Source organism: Chlamydotis macqueenii, chromosome 2, assembly GCF_036417535.1.
Source record: "Chlamydotis macqueenii isolate bChlMac1 chromosome 2, bChlMac1.mat, whole genome shotgun sequence".
Classification (NCBI taxonomy): domain Eukaryota; kingdom Metazoa; phylum Chordata; class Aves; order Otidiformes; family Otididae; genus Chlamydotis; species Chlamydotis macqueenii.
The window spans coordinates 126,778,029-126,801,227 of record NC_141557.1 but is presented as its reverse complement, the minus strand read 5'-3'; the positions used below and the strand labels follow the sequence as shown (position 1 = coordinate 126,801,227).

The following is a 23,199-nucleotide window of genomic DNA, read 5'->3' as shown; positions in this document are numbered from 1 at the left end:
TGTGGGCTGGAGTGTGAGGGGACTCTCTCCACAGTCATGCTCCCCTGGGGGGATGGCTCGAGCCCTGCTCCCTGAAGGTCCTCATGGGACTACCAGTGGTTTGCTTGTAGTGGGAATCCCAGGAGCAGGATTATTCAGTGGATTTTTCTTCCTTATGTTTATCCCTATAATGACAATCATTCCTCTTCAGAACTCCCTCCCCCATTTGTTGGACTGCACAAGCTCAGAGCTCTTCACATCTCCTGTCAACCCACAGGTTCTCCATCATGCTGGTAATCTGAACAGCAACTGAGTCCCTATATCTGAGAGAGTAAATGTCTCTTTTCATTTTGAACCAAGGAGATGCAATGTTTAACCATGCAGGAGTAAGCTGAAGGGTGGCATTTTGAAGGTGCAAGGAAGAAATGGTTTAGGCAGCTTACATGATGATTTTGGATGGGAAGAAAGGGAAAATATCCTTTAAAATAATGTAGGAACATCACCAGAGACACTATTTTAACTGTTAGTTAATGGTAAAACAAAATGTTTCCTACCCATAAAAGTACAAATCACGTATTGAATCAGATTCCAAAGATGATGTAGTATGATAAGAAATGCCAAAAGTGATATGCAGAATGCTAACTCCTGTGAGAAAATAAGAAAAGTGCTTCACCAGTGTTGTCATGACACAAACTAGTCATTATTACTATGTTCAGTGAAAAAGCTCTGTTTCCACAGCACTTTTCCATGATATCCTTCAATTGGAGGAAGGGAGTAAAACCAGTGGTATGAGGAATATCAGTCGGGATTAAAAAAAAATAAACAAATACGGCATTTCAGAATGGGTTGTGTAAAAATCACATGCAGGAAAAAACCAAAGTTGAAGTTCACATACTTAAAAATGATCACTGCCACATTGCCACATGACAGAGGCCGTTTTCCTCATGACATAGACACATTTCAGCTCAGGTCCACAAATCTGACCATAGCATCATCTCACGGCGTCACACCCTTCCTAGCTTGGTCACTCTGCTTTTTCTGTTCTTCAGCATGCTCCGCATCTTTCTGCTTCCTGAGCTTTCTTATCTCTTCCTCTGTCTCCAGCCCAGGGGAAACCCCATCCTCAGCTACATTCCCTGCTCCTTCCCCATCCTATCCCCAGAACCATGTACTATTAATCTCAACACCCTCCTCTGCCAAATGTCAATGTCACTCATGATCTGGCAAAATATCAAAATCCTAGCACCCTCAAATTCACATGCTTATGGGAACTGACAACTTTTCCATGCACCTGTTTTTATTCCTGGTATCCCATGATGAAAACAGCTGGATACCAGGTTGCTGCTTTGGTGTGACCAAAAACCATGGTCACTGTTTTTTCAGACATTTGACCCCATCAAACCTTGATTTTGCTCCTTTACTTGCTGCTGGTAAACTAGGAGTCAGGGAAGCAGACCACAATCAGGCAAGCTCCCAGGGAATTTACCCAGTATGGATTTTACCTGCTTATGGTGAGGTTTGGCTCTGATATGAAGAAACATCAGCAATTAATTTCACTCAGAATTTACCTGCTTTTGCCAGCTCATTTGGAATACACTTAAGAAGACAAGGTCATAGCAGATTTGGTAATTTTAAAATACTTGTGCTATTTTTTTTTAATTCCACTCAAATATTCTCAAATAAAACTCTGACTTGAAAAACAGCTACTGAAATTCGGGGGTCAAATGTTGCTTTTGTTAAGACTGAAGTCAGCAAGGATCCTTCCACCAAATTCAAGTGTCACTGACTAAAGCCTCCAGCTAAAAGATAAGTGCTCCTTTTATCATATCTGTATGAGCTCCTTCTTCTGCTAACTTTTTGCCTGCCATGTGATGGTTTATCATAGTAGGGCTGCTTATTTGTGCTGAATGGCCAACTCCAACTTTAAAGGAAACAGCATTAAATACTTACTATCACTTGTGCTTTTTCACATACACACACATTATCTGCTTTCATCACACACATACAGGTCATTGCTTTGTTAAACCATACGATTTAAGCCTGTAAATCAGGATAGTCTAATTTAGAGAGTCCTGCTCATGGGCTGGTAGGCAGACACTAGAGCAGGATCAGGTGTAGTGTGCAAATCCTTCAAACGCAGGTCCCTCGGCTCTGTTCCTTCAATCTTTGACCCATGTGGCGTTTGTATAAATACACAGAAGAATAAATATTCATATTCAGGTTATCCCAACTCTAACATTGTAATTTTAAGGGAAACACCCTCCTGCACCCAACACATCAGTTTCTGTTATCCTATTTTGCTGCTGGTAGTCTAACACAGAGCTGGAATATATTATCTTCACGCTCTCCTTTAATCAAGTTCTCATAATCCTTGAAGGAAACACTCTTCAACAGATTCGAGCTCAGGAAATGACATTGCTTACTGAGAGGCAATCGAACACACAAGAAAGCTCTGGGTATTTGCATAGCTTTGTGTTCACATGGGGAAGCCATACGCTCCAGGTGCAGCCACAGAGCCACCGAAGGAAAAGCCAAGCCATAGCTGCTCTACCAGTGGTGGTAGGACGGCATATGAGGTGCACAGGCTTTCAGTAGGTGATGAGAATAATCTCATGCACAGGATTTGTCTGCTGCTAATGCATGCAAATATCTGATTGTGCAGAGGCATCGCCAACATCTCTGACAGCTCCTGAGTGTGTGCATGAGCAACTGAGATAACAGCTCGCACAAGTGAGGTGCACTGGCACTTAAGCACAAGCAACTGTCGGCAAGCTACTCTGAAGCTGATAAGTCAGCCTGTCACATATTGAAACCATCTGTAAATGCAGTGGATTTGCTGATGTGACAATTTATGCTGTTTCCATATTTCTGAAATCATTCTTATTCTTTAGCATGCAGAGGAAAATTAAGTCACATTTTCCTTAACAATTGCCATTCCCGCCTTGCTGCACATCACAGCCCTCTGGGATGACTTCGGTAGCACTGACCTTGGACGTCGCTGTAGTGGCATTACTTTCCTTACCACTCCCCAGTGCACTCTCCTCGATTGCTGCTGCTGCCGGGGCTTCTGCCTTCTTTGCACTTGTTTCCAGAGAAACAGGAGGCCCTACTTTCCCCAACCCACTCACCAGGGTTGAGCTCGGACTGCTTGATTGCCGTGACTGAGCCTTATACCAGCTAGGGTAAAACAGGGGATCGCTGGTTTCTGCTGTGGTCGGCACTTGAGTGTCAGACTCTGGGGTCTGTTGAGAACCACTTGGTGTCACAACCTCATCCTTAATCAGGATAGATAAAGAGAAGAACAAGCAGAGTGCACCACGTTACCTTCCTGCTGTAGCCACGTTGCTCTGCATGCCATATTTATTATATCTTACTGCAAGGAGTAGATTTTTCCTAATATATCGTCCGAAAGACAATCGAAACGCAAAGCAAAAGCAACTATCATTTGCATAACACAGGTATGGGAAAGAAAATAAGTTACCCAAACAATTGAATAGGAGGGTAGAATTAGCTGGGAAGGGGATGCTGACTGAGAAAGGAGTAAGCAAGCAGTTTCTTAATTCACATAAACACCCAATTCAATCCTAAATATATAAGAAATCCTGCATAAGAGCCTCATGAACTGGTACCAGCCATGAATGACAAGTGCAGGTACCTTTGAATGGCTTGTTAGGTTTTGGGTTAAGAATAACACATGTGCCAATGAGTCTGCTGATATGAGCAGCCAGAATAAGGGGAAGACACTGCAGAGAAACATTTGGCCAGCAGCCTTGCTATCAATGATATAAGCCAAGCACAGTTGCTCTGCCAGGAAGAGGAGTTGGCTGAATTGCACCTCTCTACCTGCATCAAGCTCACAGGGCTCACCTACACAGTACCTGCTCACCATAGCATTTCTGCTTTGCCTTTCTTATGCCAGAAGGCAAAAGCTGAAATACAGGTATCCCACACACTGCAGCACCCACATGCCATGTCTGACTCCATGTCTGACCATCTCCTAATGGGCTTTTACGATTGCTAAAGCAGCATGCCGTACCTTTCCCATTTTAGCATTAGAAGTGAGGGACTTCACGTTAGTGGGCAGAACTGCTTATGTCTAGTTCTTGTTTGCATAAAAAACTATGTCTGTTAGGTGACAAAGTTTAGTTAAGTCAGTGCAAATCCTCAAAAGACAAACGTTAGTTAAATCAGTAAAGCCTGATTTAAAAGCATCTTTACACAGTAGGTGCAAACTCACATATGTTTTTAAATCAAAGCAAGAATGAATCTATAGTATTTATTTTCCCTTGTTTTATGTGGGAGGCTTGATACAATCAAAGATTCTTTATGAGATGTGTTGTTTTCACATTGATTTCCTCAAATATCTTCACAGTAGCCTTTACTCACTCAACAACCTCACTGGGCAAATTGCATAAGAGTTTGCTACGTTAATTGTATGTAAAGCCAGCTAAAGTAGCACATGAAGTATATTTTTTTATGTAGATCTTTTAGAGTATGCAGCAATTATGGTCTCATTCTAATTACAGTCCTTAAGAAAAAGTACTGGCCTAAATTATTCACACCCTGAATCTGTTTGCTGCTAGGTTGTAAGAGGCAGTTTCTTCTCCTGTTTGGTGTATGATATCCCTGCATCCACCTAGATGATGTCCCTAGGATGACCAGAGCAGAAGAAAACAAATGCCATTCACAGAAAACAGATTAGAAGTATGATCTAAAAATTGGTGGTGGAAAGCTCCCTAAATCCAGAGAGAATGCCAGATTCTCTTAGTATAAATATTTTAACAATAATTTCATTTATAGTAGTTAGTCTGGGTTAAATCACAGTAAGCAGAACATCCATTGTAATGTGCTTAACTTCCAAACAGAATCTCTTTTGTTTATATCTTAGGTATCCCATACGTATCTCAATTTATCTAGCAGAGTAATTTTTTTTTGCTATCAAGCTATATTTACGCAGGTCAAGAGGACAGGGTACAGTTGTGTAGATGTGTACAAGGGCGATAAACAATTTTGCTCTCCAGTACATCAACTCCCTTAGCCACACTCCCGAGGTTCACTCCCTACAGGCCATAGGGGAGCATTTTCTTGCTCTGCCAGAGAGCACTCAGCATAGCTGGCAGAGCAGTGGGGCAGCGGGGACACTTACCTGGACCGCTGGGGTGGCAGGCAGTGCCACCGGAGCAGATTCAGCCAGAGGATCTCCCACTGCACTCTGCGGTTCAGGGTCCTGCTGAGGTGGCTGTGATGCTCTCTCAGCCCCTTCCTCCTCTACCTCTTCCTCCTCCTCCTCTCCTGACGACTCTGTGTGGACTTCATCCAAATTTTCACCGTCCACTGTCTCCTCCTCTTCCTCTTCTCCCTCCTCCTCTGATAGGACATGCGTAAAAGAATAGGGCTGAGCACCATGTGAAGATGGCTACAGTCTTTATGTAATTAAAAAGCCGTTTACAATTGGATGGCAAAGCTACTGACAATCTGCTGCCTGTCAGAGGACATAGGCTGGGGAGAGGGCATTGGTGAGGAGCATACTGACACCAGCCTGAACTGGGCACTGCCGTGGAGCTGCCAGCAGGCTCTTTGCAGCAGGGAGGACACTGAACGCACATGCTTGTTACAATCTTAAGTTGTCCCTTTCCATGGGAAGGAGGACAGAAAGTTCTGCCAATACAGTTATCCTCATGAGGGATGTGCAGCATGGCCCTGCATTTTTTGGGGAGAGAATACCTAATCTGTCACAATCTGCCAGGAAAAAAGTCCCTCTTGCAATTCTGGGTATATGTTTGTTTTAAACACAATTGAGGTCATCATAATAAATATTTACCAGGTCAGTGCTTTGCAATACATGACTGGAGGTCTTGGATACCAACCTCCCTAAAACCAGTCTGTCAAACTTGGTCAAACTATCACTTTTGCATCATCTGACACATCCTGCTGTCAGCATTATTGGCTTGGCTCATTTCCAAAGGGAGCCCTCTAACAATGCATTTGCTTTTGCATAATCACACTATTCATCCTCACAAACGTCAGATGTTGTTCAGAGCCTTCCTTCAGAGGAATAAACTTAGATGGATGCGTTAACCCAAGCTCCAAACTGGTTGCTCATTTTTGCACAGGTTATGTTTCTGCCTGAGTATGTAGAAGGAATGCAGATCCGCAAATTAGGTAATGCCTTCAAAACGGATAAATGTTTCTGCAGACAAATGCATTCCTACAAGCGGAGTGCTGGATATCTGCTTCCATGTCCCCTGGCTGCAGAGGACCTCATCAACTGTAGCAGGAGTTTCAAATGCAGAACTGAATGGATTGCCAGAGCCCTTGGCAGTGCCTCGTCCCCAAGAGGTGGGTGTCACATTCCCCATCACATGGTGGGGAGTGTGTAGCCAGAGCATGAAGTCACGATCTTGGCAGATGCATGTTGTGGCAGGGATGTGGCAGCCGTGGTTGATCACAGGGACGAACTGGGCACAAGGATGTGGTTAGGAATTGTCCCTCCTGGGACAAATCTCTGGGGGTTCATGGCCCTGCTTCTCTGCTGCTGACTGATGCCACAGCTGCTGCCCCACTACATGGATCCCTGTGCCAAGTACAGCTAGTCCACAGATCCCAATCTGCAGATCGCACAACAGGCACACACGGTCCCTCGCAGGGAGCAGCCGTGCACTCCGCAGTTAGTATAAGTTGTGGTAGGGGAGTAAGCAGCGGGTGGCGTCTGCATGACACTTATCTGGGCTGGTAAATGTAAATGTACTAGTAGAATCCAGTGCTAGCAAGAAAATTAGAGGTATCCAGATGACTATTACTGCTGCCTTTTAAAAGGAGAGATCTGCTTATTTGAAACATTTATTTCCATTAACTTCTTGTGGCTTACTCTGTAAGGTGAAGCATAGATGCGCCTAGATTTCAGGCTACTTTGGTAAATGTAAAAATTAGAACTTTGTGTTATCGTATAGACATATAAAGCATGTTTAGTCATGGTGTCATGACAAATGACATGACACGATGTTAAATGCATGAAAGATTATGACAATTTTTGCTTCCCTCTGTGACTTCGTGATCCTGAATTTTGATTGTTTCTGCTACGTTTCTCGATTATTATTAAAAAAGTTTTAAAAATGTATCTTTCATAAGTACTTCTTTTAGTAGTAAACATTCTATTTCTTTAATGACTTTCTAGAGCAGACAGGCCATGTAATAATGACATATTTTAGGGAAAAAAAGGACTGAGATAAAAGATTAATTTTGCAGTCCCTTCGCATGAACAGTCAGTAAATTTCATGGACTTAGTAAAGTGTTGAGGCCACATAAAAGGTAAGATTAAGGGTGTCAACAGGTTATGTGACTTTTTGACTGTGATGGATTTTTGCTTTGGTTATAATTGCTACCAAATGGTCTAGTTATACTTTGGGATGGAGAGAAATATCTGATTCAAGTTTTCCTACTCAGTATCCTCATGTAAATTACACACAGCTGCAATTTAAGAAATGAATTTAGGTGAAATGAATGACATACCTCTGTCAAAATCAATTTCTCGTATTATCTTTTCTTCTCTACTGAGGTTCACTGTGAATTGGTTCATGTTTTCATACCCATCCTCTATTTTTTCCATTTGAAATCCTTTAGATGCTTCAGTAATTCTAAAACAGAGAGATTGGTTATAGGCATTTGAATTTGCAGATAACTTTGTAGTTTGTAATTCATTATAAGTATCAAGAGTCTCAAGTTTAAATACTTACTTTTGTAGCAATGTTTTGGCATTCTGTGGAAACAAAAAGGAAATAATGGACTTCTTAAATGGTTCCATTTTTTTCAGAGATTTTATGCATTGAGATCTAATTCTTAGAGTGTCTGCTTCTAGATGCACTAATATGGATTTCATAAATGACAACAATGAGATCTATGAATGAGATCAAATTTGGATGGTAATTAGCATACAACTGAGTAAACCTTTTAGGTCATTGAAGACTTTTTAATTAAAATATGAATATTATGGGAAATGCGTACAATTTCTACAAAAATAAACAGGAAATATTTTTGCTCTTTTTTTTTGTGTATGTGTTTGTGGTGAAAAGCAGTTGTTTTGCTACCATCTTTAGTGATAGCAACTATATCTTTGGCTAAGGGCATGCTTCTGGAGCCATAAAATTGTATTTGTCCGGAAAGAATACTGTACTCTTCAAAAGCAATTTTTTTGTGAAAAAAAAAATATATATTTTGTAGAAAACACTCTTACAACTTTTAATATAGAGGAACTGTAAACTTGCAGGAGAGAAATTCTATAACAAAGATTCAGTGAACAGGCTGATAATGGTTTCCTAATCAGTTCTCCTAAGTTTGTAGTAAGAAACTGGAAAAAAAAAAAAAAAAAGACGTAAAGGCATAAAAATGTGACTTAGAACGTAAATATTTAATTCTTGGAAAGTTAATCATTCTGTCAATATGCAAATGAAACCTATGACTCATAGAAGTTCACATACACATATATTGTAGTGGTGGGACAATAAAGGTATGTTGGAAAATGTTAAAATTCCTGTTTCTTCTTTGGGGACCAGAAATTCAAACACAGGATAGTATATTTTGGTGTAAACAGAAAATACTCACATTCTTGGTTTGGACACTATTCACAAGAAGACTAGTCATTTGTCTGTGCTGATGCAAGTGTTTAAAAAATGAGTTTGCATAAATGTTCATTCAAAGATGACCAAACTCTGAATGTGCCTAAAATCAAGAAATGCTTAAATAGTATCTCGATAAACCCATCATTCTTTTTTCTGTCTCTGCTTATAGACTTTATACCTGCAAAAACACAGCCATTTCTGGTTCTTCCATGAACTGGATTCCTGATTCAACCAGCTTTGACACAGCTTCCAAATGATCCGCATACTTCTTCATCAGGGAGCGGACGTGTTCCAGTTTCTCCTCTTGGGTTCTAGTGATTATTTGTGTCATCTCATTTTTTCTTTCTTCCAGTAGAGAATAGAGATAATCAAATTTTTCACACAGCTGCTCTTTCTGTCGTCTGCAGGATTCCTGTGAATCATTTGGTCTATGTTAAACATGTTATGTTCTTAAAAGCGTTTCTATTTTTACAGTTACTTGGAAGCATTTTCCTCAAAGAAATTCCTCTTTCTGAACAGTGCAAAGGATTCTGAATGACCCCAGAGACTTTTATAATTTTCAAAGTCCAAGCTATTGGAAAAAAAAGTTTTAAAACTGTCCTCAAACTCTGAGTTTCAAGCCACTGGAAGTCCCCAAACAGGTTATTGTATAACTTGTCAGTTGGCTAAAAAATTGTGAAAGGTATTTATGATACCTATAGTGATACATCAAAATCTGCAGAAAAAGTAAACCCCTCACTGTATTAGCAGCTATGTTCATTTGTACAAACAGAATGGTTTTTAAAGAAGTAGTCATCTCAAATCCACTCTGGAGAATTTTATTTTTCTACCAGAGAATCTGGAACTATCTTGGCTGGGCTTAATTTTCATATACACCCTCTTGGACTCTATTTTGACAATAGGTGTCCATTATATTCCATTTACTGTGCACTGAATTAGGTAGAGGTACCATGAAGAAAATTATGTATGACGAAAGCACAAAGACAAGAAGGAGGAATCAGGTTCCAATCCTACCTTTAGGCACTAATTTTCACATAATTTTTTGAGACACTTTTATCATTCAAACCAGACAACATAGTGTATTTCACAGAGCAAGGAGGTTGGGTTTGATGACTGCTTTATTGAGCGCTCTCTAACAAGAACACACTGCACTTGCAAGGGAGGATTTATGGGCAGGAAATTGGAGACAGGTTATCTATAATGTCTGAGGTCTACCAAATAGAAGTACTTGAGTCATCTGTGTGCCCCGGGGCACAGATGGGCATAACCTCTTTGTGGTTGTATCTGCTTGTGGATGGTGGTGATTATTTAAATCTCTTTCCTAGGAACTGAGGCTGAATCAATTCTCATCTTCATCCCTTGAGGCATAATGTTGAGATGAGATCCTGGCAACCTAGGATTATTAACAGTCCCACAGTACTTTTGGAAGTGGTAAGACTGATTATTCACAGCACTTGGCCAAGAAGAATTCCGCTTTTGTCTTGAATTTCATCCAGAGCTCTTTTCTACAAGTGGTGACAGTCTGCTCTGTATCGTTCAAAGAAGAAAGCCTTTCAAAGATGGACATGTGGCCAAAAATCACTGTTTATGTTGAGAGGTGGGGCGTGAATACAGATCTTCTTGCATTGACCCAAGTATCCACCTCTGCTTCCCAATGGGGAAGACTAGGCTAAAGAGGCACTCATAATTTAAAACTCCTTTTGGGGGTTATGCTTGTCCTGCCCTTCTGGAGGTCCTTGCCACTTCCCAGAATTTCCTGATTCATTAATTATAGGGTGCGGATAAGGAAGCTTTCAGACTAAGTGAATCATTGTTCCTGGTTGTCATTCTATTGTTCAGACCTCAAATAATCTTCATCTCCTCTTTCACTCCTCTCCTTGCTTTCTCCCAGTGTTTCCTGCAGTTCCGCTTGCTCCAGACTCCTCTTTGGTTTAGTGTACAATGACCTCCTCTGAAATGTCACTCAGAACACTTGTTAAACAACCTTAATTTCAAGACAGGTGTGTGCTGTCTGTGCCATTTGCCACAGGACAAGCGTTAGGGGAAAAAGAGCAAGAAAGCGACAGCAGGATGCCCTGAGAGGTCCTTCCCTATCTATAAGCTCTAATGTATAATATTTCCTGCTAGCAGATACTACAGAGTTGTGAACCTCAAGAGTCAGAGTTCAAAGCAGATTCCTAACTGCAAATGCTGAAATATTTCTGAAGTACTCTCTTTCTGTATAAAATGTTCCTATTCAAAGTCTCTGCCTGACGGCATTACCCTAATCAGATTCCAAGTAATGAGAAAGCTTAACAAATACATGACTTTCCATTCTACAAATTTCTCAGCCTTTTTATATTTTAAAGCACAGCTACAGGAAAAGTAAGAAAAGCACAGCTCAGTCCTTGCCACTGAGCATGAGTTGCACTGCTTGTTCTGAAGTATCTGTATTGACTGGTCTACACTATTAGCATTTGAAAGAAACACCATAATTTCTCCTCCATTATTTGACTGATATTGTTTAAAGAGCTAAACAGTACTTAATTATTTGTTATTGCTTACCAGTATTTAGGATGTTACATTCCCTTTTTACATTTTCAGTATCATATGTGAATTTGGTCTACCTTTCAATCAGTTAAAGCCTATACAAGTAGAAATCAGATTTTTTTTTGTTCATTTTTTCTCTTTTTTTTTAGGCTTGGATAGGAGCAATAGCTAAATATAGAACTGTAGGCTATTTCTTACTCCAGCTAAAATAAAAATGATCATGTATTTTCTGCTAGAGTACATATTTATTGTTCTCTGCAAAGTGTTAAATAGAGAGAAGAGACAATCCTGGATTATAAGCATTATTTCCATGTGTGCACATTTCTCAGCTCCAGCTGTAGCTTTTCATCTTCAAGGACAAACTGATGTCAACTGAGATAAAGCTCTTGTATGGTAGGAAATGGGATTTGCTTGAAATGTAACATGGAAGTGCCAAGGCAAGATTTAAGATCTATTTTCTGCAATCTTTGACTTTAAAGGTGAAAAGCTTGTTAAAACATCTGAAGGTAAAATGGCTGCACTTTCTCTGGGCTTTGAGTTTAAAGGTTAGACTTTAAACTGAGCGGATGACTCTGAGGAAGCTGGTTTCAGAAACTGTTGTATTTATTAGGGTATTTTTAGCACAGTGTTTTCTGCATGCTTCAGACTAGATGTTTGAAGTTTTGTTTCTGGTTCAGCTAGTTCAACTTAAATGAGTATAAGCTTTTGCTTTTGTATCATTCAAATTTCTGCTGATAACCTACTTGAAAGTCTTGTTTCTGTCTGCAAAGTCCTGATAGCAGCCAATTTCATCCTTGCAACATGAAGGCTTCCAACTACGAAGTTCTGACCACCGCTAATGCACTTTCTCACGTACTTGGGCTAATAGGTTTACATTCTTTGAACCAAACTTGGCCATTTTCTGTTCTTCCTTGCTCTGAGGAAATAGGAGCCTTGGGGAATTGTGTACGGAGATTGTGGAATCAATTTGTCTTACCAATTAGAATCTCTACATCTTGCATTAACTTCTTTTTCTCTGCAGTTTCTCTTTTCTGCTCTAGCTCTGAAGGGTCAATATAATTCTAATTGGGCTGAGTGGGACACGGCTCCTTCACTAGATGCTTCATCAAACTCTGATCATAAAATCAATTCACATGAGCTCCTTTCAGCCTACTGCTCTGCGATGCTCAAATTGGTCAGAGCTGATATTTATATTTGTTTTACTGGTGCAAACCTTGTGGAGGAAATAAAAAACAGTTCTGCTATTGAATGACAAAAAACTAATTCCAGCTCTGTCAGGACAAGACCTTTGCCAGAAAATCCAGACTGACAGTAAGAACCCAAACTCTTCCCTCTCACAAGCAACAACACAAGACTCTTCTTAAAGACAAGTATATTAAGCAACTAGTTCTGCACAGAAGGCAAAGTAACCAAAAACAGAGCTCACTGACATACTTGGGAGCCGTGCTGTGGCTGAGACTAAGGCTCCACTCACAGGAACAGTCAGGCCTCAGACTGATCTTTTGCAGCTTTGGCACCTGATGTTGGATGTTAAATGAACGGGGAGTTGATGTCATTTTGCTGTATCCGCTTTTAACTTCAGTGATATCCTATGACACTAACAATGCTGAGCAAGATGTGCTGATGTGGATTACCCTTACTCTTTGTCCTCAACCAGGTGGCCAATGTCAGAGGCAGGGTGCCGAGCAGGACATATCCTTTGGTTGAGGCAGTACAGCTGATACTAAGCAAAGCCACAGGTGGCAAAACAAAGTGGGAATAAGCATGTGGGTGAAGTGAGGTCTGTTAAAAAATGATTGTTACCATCAGTTTAAAAGATGTTACTTCACACTGAAATACCTGCTTTTAAAGGGGTGGTACCTACCTCAACTGTCTTGCAGGTCTCCTCCAGCTGCGTGACTATCCCTTGCACTCTGTCGTTGCTCCCCACCAGGACTGCAATGCCATCACTCAGCTCGGACTAGCAGTAAGGGGAGAGCAATCGGTAGGGGGTTAGACACTGTCCCACATCAGAGTGCATATCTAACTTTGGGGAGCAGGGGACAAATGAGCTGTACCAGTGTATCAGCTCCTCTTTCAACCAGAACTGAGGAAAATTGGAGCTTTACATGCCCACAAGTTACCCACTAGTACTTTGACATTTGTTTCCTCTCCCAAAATACTATTAAAATATTGACATTTTGAAACTTTTCAGGGAGAAGAAGCTGTGATTTGGAAAGGAGGAAGCACTTTGTTCTAGGAGGCTCTTCTAGATGTTTTTGTCTGAAGTGTTATGTTTCAACAGCCCCAAAATATTCCCTTTGGGTTGGTGAGAGAAAAGTCTTTTTCTCTTGAAGGCTTGTTGGTTTTTTTTAGTGTCTGGGACTAACCACAGCACTGTCGTATTTCCCTGATGACTGTAGCTCTCAACTCTGGAGAGAAAAGGTGGCCCATGGACCTGGAGGGACCAGGATGCTACAGAGCCCCTGGCATAAGGGCAGTGCAGCTAGGGCAGTGGTGAGAGGGGAAGAGAGAAAAGGAGGAGGAGAAGGTGAAGGCTGAGCCACTGGCATGAGGGACATGAGTGGAAGAAGAGAATGGCGTGAGTGTAGGAAGGGAGATGGCAGGGGGGTGTCCTTGGAAACGGAGAGTCAGAGAAACTAGTCCCTAGGGAATTCAGTGAGGGTGCTGGGGAGTGTGAGGGGCCTTTGGCACACGGCTGCAGTGACAGAGGCAACCATGTCCGTGGCCTCTGCAGCTTTGTAAAGGATCCTCTGAAGCACACATCCTGCAGCCTCCGGGTTACACCTCCATTCTTGGGCATGACAGCCCCTTTCCACAGGCATGCTGGGAGGGAAACCACTGCTTGCAAATCTCCATGCAAACCCGTGATCACCCGAGTGGTCGGGGGCATGGATTTGGTCCAAGAAACTTCATCCCCTTCTCTCTCCCTTTTTGATTGAAACGGATGTTTGTAACTACTTTCCTAAAGTGACTTCTCATTTGTAGTTTCCACACACAAGCATCTGTGTGACAAAGTTGGAGGCTGGGACTGCAAACTTGGCCTGTCTGATTGCTTGGCCCACTGAGGCCCTCCAGAAAAATGAGCTGTTTATCTCAGGAGGATAACCCAGTGAGTCAGGTTTTAAATTAACACTGTATTAAAAATAAACAGGTCTTTTACTAGTGACAGCAAGGGCAGAGGATGTTAGGTACATTCTGTGCTGCCAACTATTGAATATTCCTGCATTCACTTGCAGGAGGAGGTTTTTCATTTAACTTTTCTCAAAAACGGGATGCTTAAAGGCAAAAGTGCCTGGTGGATAACTGTTTGATTTGTAATGGTCTGTTCTCTCGCCAGTTCATGTGCTGGAAAATCTCACTTGTTTTTCTGATCTAAAAGCACTGGAAAAGGAGATTAGGAACCTCAAAAGAGAGATCCTCAGCTTCACATCAAATCGCTGTCTAAAATGTTTACTCACTATACTAACAAAAATTGGGACACTGTAATAACTTCCTGTGTGATTTCTCATAAATTTCTTTTCCTATGTTTCTAAACAATTCCTATAGATTTGAGTGAGCCTTTCACTCACACACAGGAATGGCAAAGGTGTCCCCAGGCCCCTCTGGAAACTCTCAGGGAGTCCGTGGGAATATTTTCCTGTCATTTGTCCTATCAGTTGCTGGGAGGACTGTGAAATAAAATATATTTACCTTCTGCTGCTGGTAAACATTTGTGAGAGGAGCAACTTGACAGTCTTTGTGGGCACCAAAGACTTTGCACAGGGAGCAGGTGGGCATTTCACAGTTCAAGCAATAGATATTAATTCTCTCATCTTCGTGCTCTTCGCACATTGGCTGGTCACACTTCCTTTCAGGTCTGCAAAAGAAAACAAGTTTAAAACAAACTTGGCTCTCATGATTTTCTGGTGACAACACTTAGGGTATTGGCATGAAATAGGGGACATTTGTACAGCAGTGTCTAAGGCTGGCCTGAATACGCCATGTAGACGTAAACCTGCCACACAGGATGACTAAATAGACAACGGCACAACTTAATGCCCTGACACATTGGGATGTGATGACAATATAGTAACATGACCTCATGTGGGGATTCCAGCTGGGAGTGTGACTGAACCCTCGCTCACATTTAAAAACGTGCATACCCTCATTAAGGCTGATCTCAGACTACTCGTGTACTTTAATTAGTATGTTATCCAACATCTGTCTGAAATATGAAACATGTGTAATTCCTTTAGAGTTCATCATGCTAAATGTTGAGCACTTGGCCCTTAATGCAGGAAAGTTCTTATTCAGGGGGCTAATTAGAAGTGAGAGTTGTGGGTATTTGTGGATCTTCATGCCCTTAACTCTCCATCTCTGCTGATGAGCTTTGTAAGGCCCAGGTCAGGACTGTCAATAGCAAACAGAACTGGGTCCTTATGGCCTTTACACTAGGCCAGCAATGAAAATAAGGCCTTACACAAATTGATTTCAGTTGGGTGGCACGTGGCTAGCTTATACAGTATTGAACTTTTTAATGTTAAAGTTAAATCTTTCCAATATAAGAACTATGACAAGTGGTCATAGAAATGTATCTTTCCATCATTAGATAGAAAATGTTTTCCAAAACTGTAGAATTTAATGGAATTACATGGAAACATTTTTTGAAAGCCATTCTACAGGGCTCTGTAGCAAGAAGGCAACCAGTCATTCTATTCAATTTTTAACATGTATGGAAAAATCACTATTTTATATTATATTTCAATAGAGTTTTTCCATACAGTTTGGTAGAGTGGACATGGCATTTATATTTTAACAACAAAGTACAGGTTTTCTCTTCTGAAGGGAATGGAACGTGATCAATTAGATGTGTTTAAAAAAAGATCAAGCACCAAATACCGTGTCTCATGCATTCATACTTTTTAATTTCAGGAGGGCACTGGATTTAAAGGGCTTATTCGGAAAATCTGTAATCTGCAATATGACACGATATACCAAAGTGAAATAAGACAGATAACTTATGAAGTAAGCCTGTTTTATTTGGGTCAAATTTCCAGCATATATTTACATGAAGCACTCAGTGTGTCAAATCCAGAATCACTTCATCACTAGTCAGAAGAGGTGTGTCTCCACTATAAGGAATGCTTTACATTGTTTGCAGATGACCGCAAACAGCCCCTAATATATTCACGCTACAGAGCACCAGTGGGAGGGTCTGCATGGGAGGGCAATAACAGACAATTAATTTCAAAATGATTAATTAAGCCTGAAATAGCTGCTCTTCCTGCAAATATTTACAAGACTAGAGCCAGAAACTACTAGAATGCTATCTGACACTGGAACGGTGCCACTAGGATGAAAGACACATCGCATAGGGCAAGAAGGTAATGGTGTCAAGCAAGTTCAGCCAAAAGTAGCCAACCTTCAAAGGTGCCGCAAAGTGCTGGATGAAACCTGGCAGAACTCCCTGAACTAGTGAGGCCCTGAAGATAGCAACAGAAGATTAGAAGTTAACAGATCTACAGTCTCCTCCCTAGGCAAAAGGAGAGATTTTTAGCAGAACATCCCCTGACTTCAGGAGACATCCTCTAGGCCTATGTAGATGTAGCAAAAACCACAACCCCTAAACTTAAAATGGTGGTCAATTATCTCAGACCCTATAAATAGCAACCCTAAGTGAGACCCATTGAGCTCTCCTGGATTGCTGTGACCAGCATCCCACCCTGAGCTGGGACGCCTATCAGGCAAAGCCTCCTTAGACCAAAGAGGTTTAAGGACCATCTGCCAGCAAAGTCCATGAAAGGCCAGGGCAAAGTTCAACTTCTCGAGGCTTAATTATCGCCTGTTGAGGAATGCCAATGCATTGTGGGTATTTACTCTAAACTTGAGAAGGAAGAGGGAACTTTTAACTATAGGCTCATCTCCTCTATTCACATCTCTACCCATATAGAGTAAAAGAGGAAACTTTTAACTGTAGGCTACTCCCCTCTACACAGATATTTTATTGCATCCAAATATCTCTGTGATTGTGTGTTTTGTGTCTATACATATATACACACGTATTGATTTAGGATACCCTGTAGCAAGTTACTGTGAATCTTGTCATTCTCCAATCTGTAATTAAGTCGCTGTTTTAATCATAACATACTTCACTGAATTGCTTTCTTAATCTTTGAATTGGTTAAAGATTAAATGCTAAATTTAACCTTTGATTTACCTCACATCATTAATAAATCTTAAATTGTTGGTAAATCGTAACTGTGTGAAATATTTCATTTGCAACAATGGAGAGGAGGATTCTCAGCTCTGGTGAGGCCATACCTGGAGTACTGGGTCTGGTTCTGGGCTTCCCAGTACATGGGATACACGGACATAGCAGAGAGAGTCCAGCAAAGGGCCCTGAAGATTATTAAGGAACTGGAGCATGTCTCCTGAGAGAACTGGGATTTTCAGCCTGCTTAAGAGAAGGTTCAGGAGGATCTTAACAATGACCTTGGTCTTATCAATGCAATGACATCAGCCAGCTCCATCACCACTCACAGGTGCCTCCCATCAGGATGTCTGTTTTTTTTTTAATATTCCCTAACCTGATCCCCCTCCACTGAGGGTAAGTCTTCCTTGCTCTAGACTTTCCCACTGGCCTTGTGGGCCTGGGATTCCTGAAGGCTGATCTTACCAGTAAAGACTGAGGTGAAGAAGGCATTAAGTACCTTGGTCTTTTCCATGTCCTTTGTCACAGGAGCCCCTGCCCCATTTAGCAGTGGGCCCACACTTGCCCTAATCTTTCTTGTGCTGCTGACGTACCTGTAGAAGCTCTTCTTGTTAGCCTTCACATCCTCCCCAGATTCAGTTCCAGGTAGGCTTTGGCTTTCCTAACTTCATCTGTATATGCTTGGACAGTGTCTCAAAATATTTCTGAGTCACCTGTCCACCATTTTTTTTTTCTTCCTTTTTTAATGTTTTATTTTTATCAGGAGCTCCTGGTTTATCAATGCAAGTATCCTGCCACCATTGCTTGAGTTCCTGTATAAGGGGATGGACCATTCCTGAGCTTGGAGGAGATGGTCCTTGAAAATGAACCACAATAATGGACTCTTCCAAAAGCAGTGAAAAGCCCATCAATACCCAGGGTAGAAATGGGGCTTGAAAAATGAGAAGGCCAAAAAAATTCATATGGACATAGGGATTCCTGCACAGGTGAGCTTGGGACTTTTTTTCCTTGGGGAGTTGGAGAAGATCCAGGTGATTTCTCTCCTCACCTCTTTCCCTGCACAGTCTGCAAAGCTCCTCCTGTAGCTCCCTTGCTTAGCAATCCATATCCCCAGCCCAGCCTATCTGAGATCCCCAGGCATCCCTGCATCTCTGCAGTCTGTACTGGACACCCATGTCTCCTCTGTCTGAGGCCTCTGAGGTGTCAGGGATGGCTACTTCTGTGCTGGCTACCCTGTCCTACAGTACATCACCACCATCACAGAGCCCACGCACGCTGCTCTCAGCACAGTGCCTGGTCCCTGCTGTGCACATTGATGCACACACTGCTCCATCTGTGCTCAGGGCTGCTGTGACAGCCTGTATCTAGGGCTCTCTCTAGTAGGTGCAATCCAGAAAAAGAGCTCAACCCTCCCTGATCAAGATTCAGCTGGTAACAAAGACCAAAGCACGTTTTAGATCAGGAATAGCTGGTTGAGCTTGTTAGAGGCTGACAGAACTTGTAAGAAGTCACAGTAGCTACTCTTTCCTGGTGGCAGCAGGCACCCTGATGTTCCTCAGATAGTTTGGGTAACCAGTAGCCTACAGACTTTTAAACACTGGTTTAATATTCTAGCTAACTCTATTTCCACTCAGTTCAGTCCTTTGACCTCCTTTAAAGCTTTGTAGGAGCCATGTTCTGCTTGAATATTTCTTTCCTTGTGATGCTCACAGATTCTAAACTGGGCAACAAGCTATGCTGCTGTCAGCTGGAATTTGATGAGCAATGGAATAAGAGACCATAAGATGTGATTTCTAGTAACAGGAGGGGGCTGCATGTGAGGGCTTAGGCAGCGACTCACAACCCCATAGCCCAGCTCTTGCCCCAGCTTTTATTTGAAAAAAATAAATTCCTTAATTCAAATAGAAACTCAAATTAAAAAAAAAAAAAGAGAAACAAATCATTTTTGCCTAAGCAGGAGACAAAGCTTGCTCCCTAGCTGAATTTTCTTCACTCTCCTAGGTTCAAGTGAAATGCAGCTGGGAGCTGGTATCACTCTGGAATGCGCAGTTATGGCAAATTGTACCCACAGGAGGACTCAAGGAGATGAGGGTCCTGTCTGGAAGTCACAGGTGCTGCCAGTTTGAAGGGTTGTCTTGGGAAGAAAAAAGGAGGCAAAGGTCACATCTCACCCTTCCTCCTATGCACCTCTGCCAGACCCCAGCCCTCAGTCTGGAAAGATTGGTACAAAAGGAAGAAGTGGATAAGCCTTGATTTCTCTTGACTTTTTGGTTTCAGTGGGACAGCACAGCATAAAGCCATGGCAGATCTTGCTCACCGTCTCATGGGAGCCTGAGGAATGTTAGGTGGAGGGAGATAAGCAGCTGAGGCCTACAAAGTGCCAAATAGTTTAGATAATGCTGCTATGCATTGCTGCTGCTATATAACCCTGATGATAACTGTCATTCTAAGGACATATGTGAAGGTTAAATTAGCACCTTAAACAGGCTAAATAAACAAATCTTTTGGACAAATATCTAAGCAAGTAGATGTTCATATTTATATTCTTTCTACTATTCCCTTTTAGTCATGATGTTGTGTTTTACTTTCATGGAATTTAAAAAAAATCTATTAGATCTCTTACGTTTCTGTTTAACTAAATTTTGTTCTAATTGCCCATGACCTACACAGGGAAAAGAGCTGCATCTCTTTATTTTTTTAAGTTAAATAGAACTCTGAGCTGAAAAAAAAATGACAGGAAAGGCATGAGGTCACACATGTCCAGCTTATTTGGTCAAAAGCAAAGTCCACCACCATAACTTTGCTGATTCATTTCCTCCGAGATTTTCTTGACTAAAATAATATTTGGGTATCAATGACACACACAAGCTGACCTTCCCTTAGCACTGAGTGTGAAGGCCAGAAGAAAGGACACTTTTAAGCCAACTTTGTGCTCTCTGACGCTTTGGAGCTCCTACCTACGCCCAGCTACAACAGTCCCCGAAGGGATTCAAACAGCTGAAAATAGCCAAAGCCATTACGCGGCTCCAAAACATCCTCTCTGCTGGGGACTGTCCTCCTCTGGCAGAGGAGGGTAGAAGTGCCCTAAGCCATCCCAGGCACTGGGCTCTGATGGTTATGTCCACCTGCTCTGGCAATATCACCTCATTGTCCCTGCAAAACCCAGCTCCTTGTTGGGTTGGGATGGGAAGACTGTCAGGGAGCATGGCCAGGATTACACCTTCCTTCAGGTGCACAAAACACCTTGCCATACAAAACCAGCCCTACGGGTGCACACTGGTGACAACAGGTGGCTTCCCTGGGTGAGTGCTACTTGCTTGGCAACCTGGGGCTTAGCTTTGCCCTTACTAAGTTCCCCACAGTAGTATCATGTGTCCAATCCATCCCAGGAAAAGAGACAATAACACAACATTTTTCTATTGCTGAACCCATTACACATCTAATGCAGGCAATTAATATTTAGGAGTAATCTTACTTTTTACGACTAACCCACTCCTCTGCCCTGAGGTCCTGATTCTGGTGCATAGCCACAAGGCACTGATACATATTATTTCTGGCTACTCCTTCTCTTTTATGGAGTCCTAAATAAGACTTGATTTCATGAGTTCATATCCCAAGCTGACAGAAATGGAGATTTTTTTTTTTAATTGAGTTTTGATTTGACATTATGATGCAGGGTATTTTCTGTTTGAAATTCAGTTTTCTTCTTGCTTGCGCTATCTGTCCCTCAGGATTTTCTAACAAGATTTGAAATTTCTTTCCCTTCTTTAGCAGGAGAACACACAGCTTAAAAACAAATAAGAATTGCCTGAACTGTTTTTAAAATAAATGGTTTGAACTTGGCTATTTTTCCCTTGTTTGTGTGAGTAGCCATGCTGACCTCAAGGGCTTTGCTTGCACGGGTAGGTGTTGCTCATGCAAATAAGCACGGCACAATCCTTTGCTGTAAGTGGAAGCAGGGAAATTCAGCATCTATTTGGACAGGGTTTTCTGTGCTTAGTGAGAGGTGACTTCATTGCACAGCAAACAGACAGGCATGCATGGCAGCACGATCCCTTTCTGCATTTCCAAGAGGGAAACTAACTAAATCAACCTCAGGGTGTGCCAAACAGAAAGCCCAAAGGCCACCAGTCCCCTAAGCCATGTCTGCTTTTGTGGCAAGCCTCCTCTGAAGGGTACACACTCCCTCGTTACCTTGTGGACTCCTGCTTGTAGATGTCGATGATGTTCTCCACCAGCAGGTTCCTCTGCAGCCCGTAGACGCCGTGCCGGTCAAGGACCACTTCGTGCCTGCAGGAGGGACAGCGAAAGCGGCCTCCCGACGCCACAGTTGTGCCTCCCCGGGTCGGCAGGTAGGGGTTGGAGGCCTGCTCTTGCCAAGCAGCACAAGGAGAGGTGAGTAAGGCCATGCAAGATCACAAAAACCTCATTTCTAAAGCACTGGGGGCAAAACATGCTTGTAGCAAACTGTAGGTCCAGCAAGCCACCCCCAAGAAAGCGCCTGGCAATTGCAGGGTGAGGGGCCGGTTCCTCAGCTCACACATGCGGCCATGTCCCACAGCTGGCAGGTGACACGTTAATCCATGTCCCCACTGCTAACAGGTGACACTTTAATCTGCTACGAGCTCAGCCCTGGCCCTTAGGGACGCTCAACTTCTGCTTTAAATCGCTCCCCCCCAAGTCTTACCAACTGTTAAAAGCAATTTCCTGAAACGTGTGAACGTAATGCTTTTCCGTTAATTTCAGCCAGTGCCTCTCAGGAAGCAGAGCCTTCTGCGGGAAGAAACCTACCTGGAAAATGTCGCTGGCGCATTTCCGGCAGAGGTTGTGCTGGCAGGGCAGGATGACCACAGGCTTGGTGAACATCTCCAGGCAGATGGGGCAAATCAGCTGTTTCTCCAGGTTATCCATGGTTTGCTGCTCTTTGGAGAAGGACTTGTAGCTCAGGGAGGTGCTCATCCCTAGCTTTTCCAGGGGCATATGCTCAGGATCACGGCCTCGAGGAGGGGTTTCCAGGTTAATTTCCCTTGAAATAAGTCCAAGGCTGTGCTGCGATCAGGGGCTCTCTGGGTTGGTCTGGCCAGAGGACATTGTTTAAACGAGGAGCCGAAGGGAGATGGGGCTGTTTTTAGCAGCGTGGCGTCACAAGATGCCACCCTGCCGTGCCCATATAAGCGCGTGAGAGGAGGACAGGCTGGGACAGGTGACGGCTGGTGGGGGGACGGGGGGGTGGCTGGTGGGGCCCTGGCTCTCCTCACTCACACATGGAGGCCTTCACCCCTTGAGGAGGAGGAGGGCAAGTGATAAGCAAACGCAATCCGCTCCCCTCCTTATCTCTGCACGGCAGTGGAGAGCACAGGGCTGCCCCAATCTGGCCAGCCACATGCTGCAGCCTAATGAATACTCTATTTTGAGCAAGCAGCCATGGCCGTGAAATTCAGGATGTAATTTTGCCCATATGCTTCGGCAGGCTCCAGGATCTTGCCTTTCCAAGCTGTGAAGCACATGCAGTTGCTGGAGAAGACAATAGGAGCAACGGCTGCGCCGGAGCTCAGCCGTCTCAGGGCATGAACCTGTCACCACTCTGAAAACCAGTTAAAAAAAGTTGCCTGCCTATAGCTGTGTTTAACTTTCTTCCAGTATGATTTTTTTTTTTAGGAGTTGTAACGTAAGAGTCTAACATGACTATTCAAGCCATTAACTTCACAGCAGCTTAAAAATGCACAGAAAACATTATTTGAATTTCCTGATGAGAAAGAGACCAAAGAAATACAGTATGAAAAGCTTTCATTTGTACTGCTAGAGAATAAGTGCTAATTGTATATGCTCTCTCTCCACATATTTTAATTCAAATATATTTTAGTTTTGGCCACTGCTGTGTTT

At 42.5% G+C, this 23,199-nt stretch overlaps 1 protein-coding gene across 5 annotated transcripts in view; it reads right to left on the bottom strand.

Annotated features, from left to right (window-relative positions):
- TRIM55 (tripartite motif containing 55) overlaps positions 1-22,363 on the bottom strand; it is a 37,435-nt gene extending 15,072 nt beyond the window's left edge. Inside the window, exons 1-10 of one of the 5 annotated variants that reach the window (XM_086740887.1) lie at positions 22,108-22,363; positions 21,511-21,683; positions 14,817-14,982; positions 12,988-13,083; positions 8,773-9,006; positions 7,713-7,735; positions 7,489-7,613; positions 5,126-5,346; positions 2,967-3,254; positions 534-624 (exon numbers count right to left, since the gene is read on the bottom strand). In XM_086740887.1, the coding sequence (XP_086597013.1) occupies positions 534-624; positions 2,967-3,254; positions 5,126-5,346; positions 7,489-7,613; positions 7,713-7,735; positions 8,773-9,006; positions 12,988-13,083; positions 14,817-14,982; positions 21,511-21,683; positions 22,108-22,296 (1,606 nt within the window). In that variant the 5' untranslated portion in view covers positions 22,297-22,363. The remainder of the gene's footprint in view (positions 1-533; positions 625-2,966; positions 3,255-5,125; positions 5,347-7,488; positions 7,614-7,712; positions 7,736-8,772; positions 9,007-12,987; positions 13,084-14,816; positions 14,983-21,510; positions 21,684-22,107) is intronic. The other 4 variants (XM_086740890.1, XM_010115852.2, XM_086740889.1 and 1 more) reach the window with 4 other exon arrangements.
- Between the last annotated feature and the right edge of the window lie 836 nt (positions 22,364-23,199).